General features: G+C 32.3%; 1 protein-coding gene across 3 annotated transcripts; it reads right to left on the bottom strand.

Annotated features, from left to right (window-relative positions):
• Positions 1 to 1,355: 1,355 nt before the first annotated feature.
• On the bottom strand, positions 1,356 to 15,664 carry LOC110604051 (probable LRR receptor-like serine/threonine-protein kinase RFK1). 3 transcript variants are annotated; one of them, XM_021742108.2, is made up of 24 exons: positions 15,279 to 15,662; positions 14,560 to 14,734; positions 14,327 to 14,398; positions 14,148 to 14,216; positions 14,003 to 14,074; positions 13,679 to 13,750; positions 13,476 to 13,547; positions 13,320 to 13,391; positions 13,157 to 13,228; positions 12,979 to 13,050; positions 12,808 to 12,879; positions 11,596 to 11,664; positions 11,262 to 11,327; positions 7,233 to 7,295; positions 7,097 to 7,144; positions 6,148 to 6,188; positions 5,656 to 6,044; positions 5,385 to 5,583; positions 4,823 to 4,966; positions 2,983 to 3,095; positions 2,677 to 2,887; positions 2,343 to 2,580; positions 2,104 to 2,254; positions 1,356 to 1,956 (listed from the first exon to the last, which is right to left on the bottom strand). In XM_021742108.2, exons 1-24 carry the CDS (start codon positions 15,370 to 15,372, stop codon positions 1,588 to 1,590), a joined length of 3,015 nt encoding a protein of 1,004 aa, XP_021597800.1. In that variant the 5' UTR covers positions 15,373 to 15,662; the 3' UTR covers positions 1,356 to 1,587. The 3 variants fall into 3 exon arrangements, with proteins under 3 accessions (XP_021597800.1, XP_021597799.1, XP_043807964.1); XM_021742107.2 differs by having other exon boundaries at positions 6,148 to 6,191; positions 15,279 to 15,661; XM_043952029.1 differs by lacking the exon at positions 4,823 to 4,966 and having other exon boundaries at positions 6,148 to 6,191; positions 15,279 to 15,664.
• Between the last annotated feature and the right edge of the window lie 3,071 nt (positions 15,665 to 18,735).

Below are 18,735 nucleotides of genomic sequence, written 5' to 3'. Positions count from 1 at the left end.
CACATACTAGTATTATTCTCCTTGTTGTATATGTTGATGATATTGTCATTATAGAAAATGATAGTACATGGATCTCTTCTCTCAAAAACTACTTGAATGCAAGTTTTCATACCAAAAACTTGGGTTAGCTTAAGTATTTCTTAGGAGTCGAAGTCTTGAGGAGTAAAAAGGGAATTTTCCTGTTTCAAAGGAAGTATGTTCTTGACTTACTTGCAGAAACTGGGAAGATAAGAGCTAAACCATGTAACACACTAATGATTCCTAATATATGTCTTATAAAAGATGACGAAGACCTTTATGATGATTCAGAGAGGTACAAAAGGTTGGTTGGAAAGCTAAACTACCTTATGGTGATGACTCGGCCAGATATTGTTTTTACAGTAAACGTTGTAAGGCAGTTCATGTTTGCATCTACGGTGAGATATTGGGTCGCTCTAGAACAAATTCTATGTTATTTAAAAGGGGCTCCTAGACTCGGTATGCTCTACAGAGATCATGGGCATACTGCACTTGAGTGTTCTTCTGATACTGACTGAGCGGGATCTAAAAGTGATAGAAGGTCGACTAAAAGCTACTGTGCATTTGTTGAAGGAAACCTAGTATCTTAAAAAAGTAAGAAGCAAAATGTGGTATCCAGATCCAGTACCGAGTCAGAATACAGGGCCATGGCTCAATCCACTTGTGAGATTCTGTGGATAAATCATTTGTCGAAGGAAGTTGGTATGGATGTTGCGTCACCCGCAAAACTTTAGTGTGATAATCAGGCTGCTCTTCACATTGTTTTCAATCCAGTATATCATGAACGGACTAAGCATATTGAAGTTGATTGTTATTTCATCCGTGAGAAGATTTAAGAAAATTTAATCTTCACCAGTTATGTGAAGACACGAAAGCAACCGAGTGATCTACTCACCGAAGTTTTAAATGGATCTCGAATAGAATATATTTCTAACAAGTTGGACATGATAAATATCTATGATCCAACTTGAGAGGGAGTGTTAGAGTGTGAGCATAATCCGTATATAATTATAGGAGATTATATAATCATAGGCTAATTGATTGATAGAGGATTATTACAAGTTGTCTTAATAAGATCTTGTAATCTATATATATATCTACTTACTTCAATGAAGAAATATACTGAAATTGCACAATTATTCCTTATCTTATTATAAATCTCAATGCTAAAAAAAGCTAATTAGCAGTTTGAATTTAATAATTTATTCCTTAACCAAAAAGCACGCCAAATTACTACCTTAAGAAAGAATGTGAGTCCTTTCTATGAGGATCAGAAATATATTGCCAATAAAAGATTGAGGAAAAGGGAACTAATTAAATTAATTAATTAATTAATATGAAAAAACAATGATTCATTCGATTTAAATTAATTTGTATAAATGATTTTCAATAGTTGCATACACAAATGAAGTTGATAAAATACAAATGCTTGTACAAGAAATTTATATGTACATATTAGTGCATGCAACTGCACTAAAGATTACACAAAGTAACAAAAAATTTCAATATGACATTTGGGGAAGAACTGGTGCTTTTCCTTGGTGTCTATGGCTACAATCACCCTATATCTTATGAGTTTGAGCCTGGATTGATCTCATAGAACTCATCATCAGATGCAGAAGTTGAGCCAAATGTATGAACTGTTGAATTTTGGGTATGGCTCCCACTTAAACTTTGTGAGTGTTTTAGAAGGTCTCTCATCGCCTTAAACCTCAAATCTTCAGTATAGCCACTAGGTTCTGGAACTATGTCCGGAATAGACATTCGACCTTCAAGCATGTTCACAACTTCAGACATGCTAGGTCTAATTGTAGGAGAAGCATTTGTGCATAACATGGCTACTTTGATCATAGTTTCTGCTTCTTCCTTTTTGACCTCTGACTTCAATGTCTCATCAACAAGCTTCATCAGATTTCCACTCTGCTGCAAATTGCATGCCTGCAATATAAATTTCTTTCACGTAAAATTTCTCGTAAAGGAGAAGTTACTGCAATTAGCACAAACTATTATGACTTCTATCATTTTATCATTTCGCATTGAGATCATGCAAACAACAAAAATGTCAATGTATTGAATAGTGAGTACCCAATCTAAGAGACAAATGCAATGGCTGCCCGGCATACAGTTGTTATTGCTCTTCCCACTAACAATTTCCAAGGCCACGACTCCAAAACTATAAACATCTGCTTTTTCAGTCAGATATCCCCATAGCGCGTATTCTGGTGCCATGTAACCTCTGCACGTAAAAAATATGCCTCATATATGGAATTGGATATAATAAACTCTGGAAGCTTTTGAAATAATCAAGGAATGTGGTTACTGACATAGTTCCAGCGATCCGAGTGCTGATATGGCTCTTTTCCTCTTCATCAAGTCTAGCCAATCCAAAATCTGAAATTTTGGGGTTCAAGTTCCCATCTAGCAGCACATTAGTAGCTTTGATATCTCTATGAACAATCTTAAGTCTTGATTCTTCATGGAGAAAAGCTAGGCCCTTAGCTATCCCAATGCAGATCTTGAGTCTTGTAGGCCAATCCAGTTTAAGATGATTATTTTCATGACCTGCAAAATAATCCCACTAGCTTTTCAGATCACATCATTATATATTTTGATATTTGCAGAATTTTTCAGTGAAGTCTATGGCAGTCTTGGACTTACCAAACAAGGCACGGGCAAGACTATTATTTTCCATGTACTCGTATACCAGCAATAATTGGTCGCCTTCAACACAAAATCCATGAAGCTTCACAAGATTTGGATGTTGCAAACAAGAAATCATGCCAATCTCATTCAAGAATTCACGATTTCCTTGCCTTGATTTAGAGGAGAGCTGTTTCACTGCTATCACAGTTCCATCAGATAAAAGACCCTGCATCCGAACTTTTATTCAGAATATCATTAAAAAGGAAAAAAAAAAAAAAGCATATTAATATTCCAAATCGTGGACATTGTTGGCTAGGATACCTTGTACACGGGACCAAAACCACCTTCTCCGATCTTGTTAGCAGGATCAAAGTCATTAGTGGCAGCTCTGATTTGTTTTAATGAAAAGGTCCCAGCTGCCAATCCTTTGCTGTCTGTTCAAAGAAAAGATAGAGGAGCTGAGTGTCGACTGCCAAGCGATTTTCAAATTTTTGACATAATATGGGGGTTGCCATAGATTACAAAACAAGTCAGCAAGTCATTTTTAAGAGCTTCTAGCATGAAATTTCTTATTAATAAAGGAAAGCATGGCTGCAAGCCTGTTGGGAAAGGTATCATTCATCTACTCAGATGAATGCCGACAAACTCTCTCTTTTCAGAAACTAACAATACACTTCTGAAACATCTAACCCATCAAACATTTCGTTCATGCTAAAAAGAAACTCGTATTTTTCAATTTGTAAGGCAAAACTAAAAAGCTTTGTTTGCACATTCAAAATTGATTTGTTGGAAGCAAGTAAAGTAAGAAAATTGCTTTTTATATGAAGGAAAACAAATTAATTTTTTAAAAAGGCAGCAATCCAAAGTAACCCATCCTCCAGCACTCTTAACATTCTTCCTATAAATAAAATATTAACAGAAATATTAGAAGTAAAAAATAACTAAATGTTCAAGCGCGCTTTTGATTTGAAGCAAAAATCAAGAAATATAAATAGCAATTGTTTGAGAAGCAAAAAGCAAAATGTTGAACCAGACAGCACCTTAGAATATTAACTTTGCACTGACTGATCAATTAATACATTTAGAATAACCATTGATATTTATCACTATTAAGCTGAATATTGTAGTCGCTAAACAGTGAAAGGTATAATATAATAAACTTATGACTTATTTAGATCCTACTGTTAAATTTGGGCCAGGTGCCATCAGAGTCTCCCATCCGATGTTAGGCCTCATATAAATATGTCACGCCCCAATAAAATTCTGAGCGTAAGAGTGTTGTGTTGAATCCCACGTCGGTTGTAGAAATGAGGTAATGTGTCCCTGATATGGGTCATAGGCACTCCTCCCTTGAGCTAGCTTTAGGGGTGACTTAGGCCTAACCCAAATTTAACACCTACATTTAGGATGGAAATGTGCCCATAGCACTCCTCCCTTGAGTTAGCTTTAGGGGTGACTTAGGCCTAACCCAAATTTAACACCTACATTTAGGATGGAAAATACTTCGATATTTTATAATGTTTCGGGTGCTCAAAAACTAAAAATCAGCAGGAAATATTGCCTAGTCAAAGGGTAAACTAATTCATTTTCAAAGAAATGTCTTCTAAGAAGAGGAATAATATTTCTGGACTTTAACAAGTTCACCAACATGCGTATAGAATTGTACACATGATATGCACACATATCCATTAGTCTATTGGTGCCAGCAGTCATCTTTAACCACCATCAGCTGCTAGTAACTGATAGTAGCCACAGGCAAATTGTGGCAGCTGTCCATAATTTACCATTATTATGGTTTTCAATTTCTTCTTTTGTTCAATATGAATAGTGAAAAAAAAATGAAGGTTTATAGTTGAAACTTTTTTATTTTTTTGAAAAAATTCAAGTATATACCATACTGAAAAATAATTTAACTTTATTTTTTAGCTTTGCAACTAATCAATTGAAAATAAGTTATCTTGTTAGAAAATAATTTACTTGGAAAAATATTTTTTCACAGATTATTTTCTGCAAAAACAAGAGGAGCCCTAAATCATATATGAATGCTTTTGTTTTCATATCTAAAAGAAGAAACACTACTCCAATTAGGAATCCAATAAACCAGGGACATGGATTTGGGCAACTTAAGTCTAATTCCGATTTCTATGTGAAGAGCACGAACCTTTTCTTTGGCTCCATTTTCCTGGAAAATAGCCTTGCCACCAAAGAATTCCCAGTACAATGAAAATGAGGCCTGATGCTCCAATAATTCCAACCACAATATGAACAGTTCCCTTCTTTTGAACACTTGAACAAAGTTTCAGATCTGCCAATCAAACAACAAACTATATTACCTGCAACAAATAGAGAGAGAAGAGAGGGATGGGGAATTGAGGATAAAACCCCAGACCACCAGTGTGACTAGATAGATGCCATTGATAAACCACTGAACTAAAAGAACTATTACTGTATTTCAGTAGGCCCATCTTCAAAATTCATTCAAAATTACCAAACCAAGGAAGTTTAGAGGAGGGGGTAGGAAACAGCAAGATGAGACGAGAAGACAGAAGTGTAGGCTTACTTTAATGGGCCTCAAACCATAGTTTAAGAACTCACCAAGTGCTTTTCCTTCAGGGAGGCCCAGGTATGCACTAAACGTCCAAAATATGTGATGCAACATTGAAATCTAACTCAATAATAATTGCCTTTCAACAACTGTATAAAGGGCGGAAGCAAAGACTCACCAGAAGATACAGAGATGGCTGATATGATGGGGCCATAAACCCCTCTTTCAGGAATCCTTGTTGTTCCTTTGCCAGCAAAATAAAATTGGATCTCCAAGATATTATTGTTCACTTTAACTTTAGGTATTAGTACTACTAAAGGCTTTCGAGCACTACCAATCTCATGTTCAATGTTGAAATCCTTCCTTACTAACCTTCCCTGTGACAATGTAGTCTATAGTTACAACATGATAATTCATAAACTGAATTCATGAGTGTGAGAAGAACTCACCTGAACATAAATATCAAATATACGCCTTCCCAGGCTGTTGTATGTTTTGTCATTAGTGAATTGTATCTCTTCAAAGTGCAATTTTACACTGTAGTCCCCATTTTGTAAACAATAATGGAAATATGTAAGAGAAATTGGCGATTTGCGTACTGTTGAGTACAGTTCGGAAATATTTGATGACTGGACAGACACAGTATAACGAGTATTTTGGTAATCATAATCATCCATAAAGTCTCCAGTGCTACTAAATCCCCAGTAGCTTTGGCCATTTATAAAATATGTTGCCGCCCCACCTTCACCTGCTACATCTCCTTCATATGAAATGGATGTTTTATTTTCCTTGATGATAGTGTCTTTTCCACCACAATTAATATGTAAACAACTTGAATCTGCCATCAAAAAATCAAGTCCATGAAAACGAAGGATAAAGCATCTGAAGGTAAGTTCACTAGTTCAAAAACAATATCAAATTTATAAAAAACATTTACTCACACTTGGGACATTTGAAAGTCTTCATGCATGGAAGCAGGCGTCTTCTACAACAAAGTAAGAAGTAAAAATAGTTTAGCACAACAATGACATAATGCATTCCAACAAACTCTATCTTGTAAATTCTTGGGACAATTACTATCAGTCCATGGCTATAAACATTATTCACCGGTTAGCCCCATATTTTGAAAAATCAATTAGTTAATCCCTGTGATTTAATTCCATCTATTCAAAACTAGTTAATTTTCCAGCATATTCTATTAGCTAAACTAGTCAAGCCCGAGATATACAAATAAATTTTCATGCATTACTTGTTGTATGTTTTAACATAAGAAATTCAATCGAATCCCATATGACTTATTTTTGGAACATGCTTATAGAATTGGTTTAAGTACCTTATCTCCTAAAATGGCTGAAACAGACAAAGCACATGTTATAATTTTGATCCATTAAAAATTGTTGATGATTTTTATTTCAAATGTTGGGTGAGGTTAATGAATTTAGTTTATCAGCATAAGACAATGAGAGGGAAATGGGAGAGTGGGCGGAAAGATAGAGACAGAAATTGGCAGAGAATAGAGAGAGATAGAGATACAAAAAGACAAATAGATAGAAAAAGAAATGCACAGAAAGAGAGAGAGAGAGAGAGAGAGAGAGAGAGAGAGCTTGGTGCAGTTCGTAAATTTAGTTGAATGTAAAGGTAATAGTGTCATCCAACTAAGCACTAACAGAAAATAGCACTAATGGAAAAATGACTCTAATATAAACAACAGTACCCATTAGTTAGTAGAAATCACAGGGATCAACTAATTGATTTTTCAAAGTAGAGAGACCGACTCATGAATAATGCCAACACCCGGGGACTAAGTGACTATTCTCCCCAACTTCTTCCACATTTTTAACTTGGCTCCCAAACAAAGAACAGAAATGAATAAAGAAGAAAGCATCTTACGAGCGATTCAGCACTGTTGAGCTTCGGTACAAGTTCAAGTTTAAGTTCCTAGAGAGAAAATAAATGAAAAATTTTCAGATCCAACAGTATATGAGGCCAGAAGCATTGAAGATGATAACTAGAAGATTATCCTCACATGTGTTCTCGACAAGCAGGTTGTTCAGGGCCTTGTAATGTGAAGTTATTGTATGACAAGTCACTGTGTACAAGTATAAGAGACAAATGTTAGTTGCTTAGCCCAAAAATTGTTTCAAATAAAAAACATGTATTGGCTGGGAAAGTCTAACAATACTCGGGCAGCTTCACAAATCACAACTAAAATGAAAACTTTTTTTTTTTTTGGCCAATTCAGCCTTCCCACAGTGTTCATAATAACAAAAAGAAAGAGACAAAATGAAAATAGGGCAATCTGAGAAAAGAACAAGATGTAAAAGGAAGCTGGAGAAAAGAGGATCAGCTTTCTTTCTCTAAATAGTATATTGTCATACTATTCCAATATGGCTCGTTGTTGTGATTCTTTTGCATAACTGGAACTCTCAAATGACAGCCAAGTAAGGAAGAGATATGAGGGACAAAAAACAAGTGTTACTTTTTTTCCAACTAGGAAGATTTCAACTATTTGAAAAAATTAGAAAAGCTGGCAATCAAATTTTTGAGCTCAAACACACACCAAAGAAATAAGAAAATAAGAGATAAAATGATACGAATCCAATAGGGCAAATTTCTAATAATGGTGTGGAGCAAATTTATATCATTGAAATGGATCTAAAAGGAGTTCAAAATCATATTCATATAATCCATATACATTTGGGGCGTGCTTCAACTCATATGAGACAGATTTAGTGTAACACATGCAATCATAGCCTTAGGGAGCCTAATCAAACATATAGGCCAAAACTACACAAAAAGAAGCTTAAAGTGAAGATCAAGAAAGGCTTCTGTGAAGATTCAGCTTTGTCATGATAGGCTTGTTATGTTTTATTATTTAAACAATTGCTTTTATTTTGGCTTTATTTTGGCTTGTATTCTGTCCATATTTTATCTTTTAAGTTTTAGAGTATTGGGCCATGTCTTGAGCTTATGTTTTAATACTTATGAGTTTGATTTGTTATTTTAGTGTGTAATTGGATTTGGGTCTTATGTGTGATTCGGCCAGGCCTAAGAAGAGTGTCTTAGAATTTTATTTGTTTTCTTCTTACTATATAAGGATAAGAAACATTTGTAAGAGGCAGCTTTGAATCTAAATTTTCAGAATTATTTTCATGACTTTGGCGTATATTATTTTGAGTGAGCGTGAGGATTTGCTTTTATTAATTGCACCAAGAATCTTGGCTAACTTATCAACTATTCGTTGTGGCGTTTGTCGGATTCTCATCTAAATCCTTCGATCATTAGTGTTTCAACTTCTCTAAGTGTTAGGGTGCCATAGGAGGTGAGTTTATCAAATTTTTGGATTCCATATCTACTTGTGCGTGTGGGTTTGAGACTTGTGCCATAGGGCTCCATGTCAGTTGGTATCAGAGCCAAAGTGAGGTAAATTCTGATTTATCTTAGGTTCTAGGATTTTTGAGTTTTCCTTTTCTTTCTTGTTGATTTCGGTGAAGTTTGTGTGTCCATGGCTGCACCTTCTTGATTATGAATCATCACATAATCTCTTTTGAAAGAAAAATTCAAAATCCATAAAAAAAAAAGAGAAAGAGGAAATTCCAAGGATTACTCTTGCTTGGCCAAAAAAAAAAAAATCTCCTTTGCCTTATTTATCTTGATGTGGCTGAAATTGTGATATGCTTCCTATTTCATCTATATTATTTTACCTACCTCAATTGATGGCTATAATTTATGAGAATCAATTTTGAATTTTGAATTGGGTTGAATCTAGATCAGGAGACAAAAGAAATTCTGCCTATTTTCTAAAGTGCACATTTAAGGCAATTGCATCTAAATTGATTTAGTATCAAATCCTTCTTTTAAGACCAGAAAATTTGTCCATGATGCTAAATTGAGTGAAATTTAAATTTTTTTTTTTCTGATTCTATTTGTGGGTTTTTGATACTTGCTTTTTTGGGTAGATTTAAATAGATCCATATTTAATTTGCTTTGAAGAGAACTAAATTCAAACTTTTGTCCAGATTCGTTTTCATTTGAATTCCAAGTTTCTGTTTTTTGGTTTAAGCTTGTTTTTGCTTCCTTGACATTGCTAGAGTATTGTTTGTTTGTTTCTATACTCTAGGTGATAATTTTCAAGTAGCACAATACCTTGTTCGTGTGTTATTTTTCAAATTGTCAGTATCTTCTTTCTAGTTTTTGTGCGCTTCCTTCTTTCTTTAGATTTTCTTCTTTGTTTCTTTAAACGCACCTTGTGGTTGGTTGGTTGATTTTAGTTTCTAAAGTGCAATTGAAGAATTAACAAAAGAGTGGTAAGAGTGCAAACACTTGAGTGCTTTTATTTCTAACACCATATTTGCTAATTTTTTTTTTGTTCTTTATTGATTTAAGGCAGGATGAATAAATACAAAAATATGGTGGATACTGATGATGAAAATGAATGGGACATGGCTAGTGATTATAAGCTCTTCAAAAAGTCAGTTGGTGGTGAGTTTAGAAGGATTTATAAGACTCTTGAGAGGTTGGCTGAAACTATGGAGAGTTTGATTGTCTCACAAGCTCCCACTCCTACAAGAATGCCTCAAAGAACTCTTAATTCCAATAGGCCTCAAGTCCGAGATGAAGAGTTAATGCGCAAGAGATTCATCCCTTCACACTATTATAGGGATTTGAACAACAGGTTGACAAGACTAATTCAAGGAGGGAAGATGGAGAAAGAAGAGGAGAAAGAAGAGGCTAAAGTTTCAATCTCAACTTCCATATAGATTGAAATTGAAGAGAAAGTTGTAATGCATAAATTTAATATAGTTGTTGCTGAAAATTCCATCAATGAGCTTATAGAAGAGGTTGTGAATGATGGTGGACATGGGGAGCACATGATTGATGAGGTGGAGGAGGCGAATGAGGCTGTTTTGGAAGTTGTAAAGGAGAATGGGTCATATCCACAGGATCTTTCTATGACTAATATTTTTATGCTTAGTTCATTTGTTCTTGATGTGCAGGTTGTTGATGAAAACATCCATGACGAAAGTTTTATGCTATTTCTACCTATTCAAGAAGAGGTCTTTGAAGATGCATTGGTTCCTAAACCTTCCCTTCCTAACATAAATATCGGCAAGATTCGAGGACGAATCTTTTCTAAAGAAGGAGGGAATGATACGGATCCAATAGGGCAAATTTCTAACAATGGAGTTAAGCAAACTTATATCATTGAAATGGATCTAAAAGGAGTTCAAAAACATATTCATATAATCCATATACATTTGGGGTGTGCTTTAACTCATATGGGGCAGATTTGGTGCAACACTTGCAATCATAGGCTTAGGGAGCCTAATCAAACACATAGGCCAAAACTACATAAAGAGAAGCCTAAAGTGAAGATCAAGAAAGACTTTTGTGAAAATTCAGCTTGTTCATTATGGGCTTGCTATGTTTTATTATTTAAACACTTGCTTTTATTTTGGCTTTGTTTTAGCTTGTATTCTGGCCATATTTTATCTTTTAAGCTTTAGAGTGTTGGGCCATGTCTTGGGCTTATGTTTTAATACTTATGAGTTTGATGTGTTATTTTAGTTTGTGATTGGGCTTGGACCTTATGTGTGGTTCGGCCAGACCTAAGAAGAGTGTATTAGAGTTTTATTTGTTTTCTCATTACTATATAAGGATAAGAAACACTTGTAAAATGCAGTTTTGAATCTAAATTTTCGAAATTCTTTTCATGTCTTTTGCGTGTATTACGTTGAGTGAAAGTGAGGATTTGCTTTCATTAATTGCACCAAGAATCTTGGCTAACTTATCAACTATTCGTTGTGGCGTTTGTCGGATTCTCATCTAAATCCTTCAATCATAGGTGTTTCAGCTTACTAAGTGTGGGGTGCCATAGAAGGTGGGTTTATCAAATCTTTGGATTCCATATCTACTTGTGCGTGTGGGTTTGAGGCTTGTGCAATAGGGTTCCACGTCATGAAAGCACCACAATAATTAACACAAACAATCAAATACAAATTGCTGATATCTGAAAAGGCAAATCAAAATAATAAAATCCCATATAGATACATACATGTTACTTCCTCCCTTTAAGATTGAATCTGGCACATCTCCACTTAGCAAGTTGCTGGTTAAAAAGCTAATCAAGCAATCAAATGATTAGAATGCTTATGCTATACCAGTAATAGGGCAAGGAAACAACTATAGGAAGTCCAATATGAAATTTTAAGAATTTCACTGAATATTGTGGTGTCCTACAGCAGAAAGCAATAATAATTATAATAACAATAGTAGTAGCAATAATAATAATAATATGTAAATATGACTCTTTTTGTGCCTGAAAGGTGAAAGCATATGAGATTTATTGTTGTACATACATCAGCTTTATATTTAAGGTTCAGACTTACACAAATCGCAGCCGCTTTGCAGTTATGGTATCTGGAATGGTCCCAATCAACTTGTTGAAGCTGACATCCCTATAAGAACCACAACAAAGCAATGTCAATAGTAGTTTTCTTACAGTCTTGCTCCCAGAAATCAACCATCAATGCTTGAGATGAGAAAAATAGGAAGACAACATTACTTTTTGCATATTGCGCAAAATTACAAAAGCAATCTGTTGCCATTTATAATGTGAAAGCAAACTAGACAATGATAGAAAGGGAAGATGAAAAGAAATGCAAAGCTAGGCAACTTTATGAATTTGAGAAAAGACACATGCTCATAGGCTAGGTATGTTGATGTTTATGATTTTTAAATAAGCTAGTCCATGGATTTTCTGCATTTTTTCAATCAAATGTCTCATTCTGTTTAAAGTAATAGTAGTGTTAATAGAATGATATAACTAGGTTGTATAAGAATTCAAAAACATTTGGATTGCAAGAACTTTGGGAAAGGATATGATGTAACAATAAGTGAATTGCTAGTAGAAGCAGGCTGTTGTGAGGATCAATCCTGAAGTAGGTCATTGAAGTAGAAAAGCAATGCCAATGTTAATATTACACCTCATACTAAATGTTTTCAGATGACAAAAAAAGATAGTTCTTAGGTCCAAATATAATAACAAAAAAATATTTCATTTACTAAATATTCTTGGTAATGTTTCCAGAAGTCTATTAAAGAAACCTCAGAGCAAAAACATTTCCTTAATATTAACGTCAATGTCTCACTAAGAAAGTGCATCTAGAATCTCATCAAACCATTAACATCAACATTCAAGATTCAGGAGTTTATTCACACTTTTACAGAATGCACTCCAGCATACACAGGTTGAATTTAAATGATGATCATTACTACTGCAATCCTTTCTTGGTAAAATAAGTTTTCTTTTTTTTTTTTTTTTTCCAAATGCAACACCACAAATGTTATTGTGACCATTTTTGCCAACAGCGATGTAAAGATTTGCAGTCACCTTCCCAGGTGAAGTGGTCAATATTGATCAAAATTATAAGGGATCCAAAGATAATGATTTGCTTTTCTGATGCAGATTGATAGACGGAAGACTCAAACTATCCAAGACAATCAGAGTTCTGAGACCATGTTCTATTAAAACAATAAAGAACCAAACAAATACTGCTGGTTTAGTAAGTTTTATACTAAGCTTTACACACTGTACTTACAACATTTCCAGATTTGTCATCCCCCAGATATAATCATGAAGCTTCCCAAAAATGTTACAGTTTCTCAAAACCCTAGCATAAATAACTGAATCATATTATAAATCAACATCATTAAATAAAACACTATAGTTCAGAAATTAAAATGTTTGTGAAATGATCGATTCAACATACAATCTTGTTAGGCCTTTCATGTTGCTTAGATTAGGGAAGCCCTGGCTTGGTCCTCTTATGTCACTAATTCTCCTACATAACAAAACCCCGCATTAAGCAGAAGATAATGAAGTCAGTGAACAAAAGATATAATGTTACAAAAGAATAATAGGTTAAAAGACTAAAGTTTTGCACTTACAGCTCTACTAAACTATCCAAAAGGGAAATATTTGATGGAATGGGGCCCTCCAGTCCACTTGCATGCATTTCTCTTCATTGATACAAATTTACATAAGAAAAACTATTACAAGATAACAAGATATAACAAAAAATTGAAAGTTAAGAATCACTTGAGAATTTACAATCTTTTAAGTCCTTTCCAGTTCTGTATGTAGTTAGGAATGGTTCCATTTAAGTTGTTATCATTTATCCTCCTGCATTGTATAATAAAGATCTGTTAATTTGACAAAAATGACAATGAAAAGGTTTATACCAAAAAGAATACAGTAAGGGCCTACACATCTGTTAGGTTAATTAGCCCAGCAAACGACATCGGCAAGTTTCCAGTCAACAGATTTGAAGACAGCATCCTGAAGAAAACAAGAGTACACCAAGAGTCCATCAGAAGAGTCTTTCATGCTGACTATGTTTTACAATGTAAAAAAAAAAACACTCAAAATGTGACAAGAAAAACAAAAGGGAAAAAAATTGTGTCCCATACAATATTTGCAGGTTGATTAACTTTCCAAGTTCAGAAGGTATGACACCAGAAAATTGATTTGCTTCAAGGCACCTGAAAAAACAAAGAAAAGGGGGAAAAGAAAAAATAAAATGAAAGGAAGTTATTAAGATTACTAAGTGAAAATAAAAGATACATATAAGTGTGTCTTTGAATGATTTCCCATGGACTGAACATGGGACCCAGAAAGATGCAGTAAAATTCAAAATATATATTGTAAGTTTTTAACAAATAGCCATTTAACTTTGACTTCATAATGCCCAAAAATTGAAAAAGTAGTAAGAGCAGTTCTCCTTTGGAACCTACAGATATTTAAGAGTGGTAATATTTCCCAGTTCCTTTGGAATCTCTCCTGACAAGCGGTTTACAAGAAGAGAGCTGCATCAAATATACTAGTCAATGAGTGATTGAAGGAGCCAATACAAGATTGCATAAGTTGGTAAGTGCTCACATTGAGGTCAACGGCAATGAAGCCCATTCAAGTGGAATAGAACCGTTGAGCAAGTTGTAAGCAAAATCACTACAGTGGAAAGGAAAACTAATTAAATGCAATGAACACATCAAATGTAGTAATATTATGCTTAACTAGTAACTTCAAAGAAGATACTGAAAATTTCAAGAGGCTCTTACATTTCTTGGAGGTAAGGAAGCTTAACAAGTTGAGGAGGAAGAACCCCAGGAAGATTATGACCCTTGAGCAGTCTAAAATAAATGGAAAGGTGGAGTTCTTGGAATTAGAATTACAAAAACAAGAAGAAAATATAGATATTACATAAACTAGGCCTAAAACCCAAAGAAGTTGAAACACATAATCAACAAGGAATCAAAATAAAATCAATCCATGAAAATGATAAGAGATATACAACTTTATGACGTGACAATCAGTATTGTCCTCATTATTGCATTTGCAATCTATGCTATGGTCTGCATGCTTCGGTGGCTCCGGCGTTATTCCAACCTCTTCAAGCTCACAAGAATCGGAATTGAACTTCCAGTATGTTGAGCCCATTGTTCTTGCAATTTCTTCCAGAGCATCAACTAAATATTATCCATAGGCAAGCAAGCATCATATAAGAGGTTAAATCATTTAGAGAACAGCAGAAAATGAATCAATTTGAAATTCTTTAATCATAAAATTCAACAATTGGAGGAAAAGATGGTTCCAATTTACAGAATTTCACTCACAAAACAAATGACAAGAAGATGGACTGAAATCTTCAGCCCAAACAACCCCAAGTAATTGAATTGAGTGTCAGTTCAAAGAAAATAACTTTATTCCATAAAATTCCATTGAAAGCAAAACCCAAGTGTCAAAATTTTCTTATTTCCTTCATTTTCCCGCATTTTCTCGCCACCCAAGCAGAAGCGCCCATAAGAAAAAAATCCCATGAAACTCGAAACCCAAGATTCAAATCTCACTTCCTCTTCCCCTACATTATCTAAGCACCAATCAAGTTGTCCATTTCGTTAAGTAAATTACAAAAACCCAAGATTTTCAATTCCTTCCCATTTCCCACACTTTTTAAGATAACAACTAACCAAACGAATTGCACTAGAGAGAGAGATAGCCATTAACACTTACCTTCTTCTTGGACCAGCTTTGCCTCAACAAATTTCAGAACCTTGAAGCAACTGACAATCATAAACAAGAAAACAAAGAGCTCCCTAACAAGCATGACCTTCAAGCAACTGAACTAAAACACCAGAATGGGCTCAAAAGAAGCAACCAAATTGAGCAGGAAATTTTGCAGAATTGTAAAGCGAATTTTACAAGTTCTGAAGATGAGAAATCCAAAATGAGAAGTGCAGAAAAGTAGTTTTCTTGCCAACTTTTACAACTATAGTTTTCTTTTTTTCTTGGATATATCGGAAAGAATTATCTGTATATATACTAATAAATTAAATGAAACTATGTGAGGGTCAATGAGAAACTAAAAACACTCGCTGTTTGGTTTCTATTTGGACTCTGATTTGTCGTTTTCGTGGCATCTAACGTTATCTCAATCATGCTTCCTTTGACATGTTTTTCAACTTGGCCTTCTTTCAAGTTTCTCATAGTAATGATTCTGCGGTGCCAGCTATCTTTACTAAAGCAACTCTTTGGAGACGTACACCCTGTTAATACTATTAAATATTAATTAAAGGGATAATTGTTAAATGTGTTTGTGATTTTGCGTATTGTTTAATTCAATTTGATATTAATATTTCGTTTATTTATAAAAAATAATTTATATTTTAAAAATATTTTTCATAAAAAATATTTTTTAATAAAATAATTTATTTTTTATTACTTAATTTTAATTTAAAAATAAAATATATCAATAAATTTATATAAAAATTTTAATAAAAATATTAAAATGTGAAAAATAATTTTTTCAAAAAAGTTATTTTTCTTAAAAATGTATTAAATTTTTTTTATTAAGAAATTATTTTTTATTAATTAAATTTTTTAAATATTATAAAATACTTTCTTAGAAAAAAAACCTTTTTTTCCTTTTTTACATAAAGTTAACTTTTAATAACATCGCGTTAAATATTTAATTAAAAATAAAAAATGCTGAAAAATGCTATATGATGTTATGCTTTTTTTCTGATTTAGAGTTTAAAGTTAATTTTATAATAAAAAAGATCTTGTAATTTTTTATTAATTCTATTAAATTTTTTATTATAATATATTAAATATTTATTTCAAAATAATATTTAATTAATAATATGAGTTCGTTTAAAAGAAATAGAAAAATAAAAGAGAGATAGGTTTAATTCAGGTTCATGTGTAAGCTTGTTCAGATGTGGGAATGCTATGGCTAAAGCACACATGCATGAAGTCTTCATGGCTGTTACTAACAGGACAACTAGAATCAATATCTACACCCTTCAAAGCTAACCTGGACTTAGTTGGAAAAATGTCATTGCAAGCTCGACAAGAGGAGATCTCTAACTTCCGAGGGACATCTAAATTCCTAGTAACACTTCACTTTCCATCCACCCTTTAAGAAAAGGACAGCTCCATAACACCCATTGCTATATGATATCCATTTTGACCATATACCAACCTTCCTGTGGTGTTGCTAGATTAGCTTATTCGATTCATCTTCGCTACTCAAAATAATATTGAAAATATCATTAAAAACAGTAATAATAATTTATTTGTATTTCAATCGTTTTTTATCTTTTTAAATAATTTACGAACCAACGTGTTATCAAGACTAGCAGGTACGTAACAATTTATATATTTGACCTAATAGAAAAATATCACTTTAACTCATGCCGTAAAAATACATATGTATATTTATTATAAACTTAAATTTAGATCTTTAATTGAAAATTTATAAATCACAAGTACTTTTGGCATGTCAATAATATTTAATTGGGCTAGATGAAAAAATTCCTTTTTTTGCTAATGTTAAGTAACTATAAGATACTATTTTATCATAAACTTAATTTTGATCCTAATCTGAAAATAAGTGTAACCATATAATAGTTCTTTTAATTATTCCTTCTTAAAATTATAGTAATTTTGAAAACAATTTATTTATATTTTATAAAGAGTGAATCTAATAAACATTAGATTCCATATGAAAATAGACTTAATAATTATCACATTACGTATTTATATCAATATTTATGTATAATTAATCAAAATATATATAACGAATACACGAATTCATATGCAAATATTTAATCTAATGATTGTAAAATTTATTGTCATATGAACTCGAGGTATGTATAGTATGATAAGGCTCATCTAATAGTTGCAGACTCAAAGTACATCTTTAATTAATCTCTAGATAACTTTTAGCCGTTAAGTATTGCAAAAAGTTAAAATGTACATAATATAGAGAGACTAATTAGTAGAATTTTTAGATATCTGAAAAACTAATTAATGAATTTTTTTAAAATATAAAAAATTAAATAGTAAAATATTTAATGATTAAAATTAATGAAGGAGTAAACTTTATAAAATATTAAAAACGTTGTAATATATTTTTTAAAATTAAAAGACCAATTAATAAGTTTATCTATACCTATATTATAGAAATTAAATAATAATTTTTTTAAACTTACTTCTAGTAACTATCTACTATAAAAAGCGGGCTTTTACCCATTTTGCACGGACATAACCTTTCATTTCATATTTCTTCTCTATCATAGTCGCCAATAAGTTATTAGAGGGGACTCTGTTAATCCTCATATTGATGCTTAGTTTCGTCAAGATCAAAATTTATAATTTTATTTGTAAAAAGTAAAATTAAAATCAAAATTAAATTTAAATTTAAATTTAAAAATTAAAATTAAAATTAAAATCATACTAAAATTCTGTAGAATAATATTGAAAATCGTACTAAAATTTCATTTTAAGTATGAGTTTTAAAAATTAATAATCGAAAATTTAGTTTCGATTCTAATGTTTACCAAAAAAAGCAGAACAACTTATGATGAATGTTTCTAACATGTTATTTAGATTTCGAAACAAGCACTTCAGCCTAAAGCTTATTTTATTACCATAAAAAATGCTAAAAGTGTTGCATCAACTAATATGATATGACTACATGAGAGATGTTTTCTTAGAAAAATAAAAAGTTAATTTAATTCATGTTTCTTAATAAATTGTCCAATTATGTAGTACTCGTGAAATATAGTGAAATATCATGTACTAATTGTGAAAGAAAACACCAATTAAATTAGAATTATTAAGTAGAAAATATTGTTTTAATAAATAATTTTAATTTCACATTATAGTTATAAATTATTTTTTAACATTATTATGAAAATAAACCTATGTATATGACTACTTGCTTAAATCAAGCAAAAGTAAAAAAAAATTATTTCTCTCTTATTTAGAGTTTGTTATTCAATTTATATCAAAGTAATACGTCGAGATATAATTTGATATTAGTATTTTTTTAGCGGTATCTATAATTATTATTATTTGCTAAAAATGTGATATTATAATTTATTATTTTGTGATATACTATTTTAACATAAATTGAATTATAAATTTTGAAATAAAAAATTGGTAAAATGATATGTTAATTTTT

Source organism: Manihot esculenta, chromosome 16, assembly GCF_001659605.2.
Source record: "Manihot esculenta cultivar AM560-2 chromosome 16, M.esculenta_v8, whole genome shotgun sequence".
Classification (NCBI taxonomy): Eukaryota; Viridiplantae; Streptophyta; class Magnoliopsida; order Malpighiales; family Euphorbiaceae; genus Manihot; species Manihot esculenta.
The sequence above is the reverse complement of the archived record's forward strand: the minus strand, read 5'-3'. Positions and strand labels throughout refer to the sequence as shown.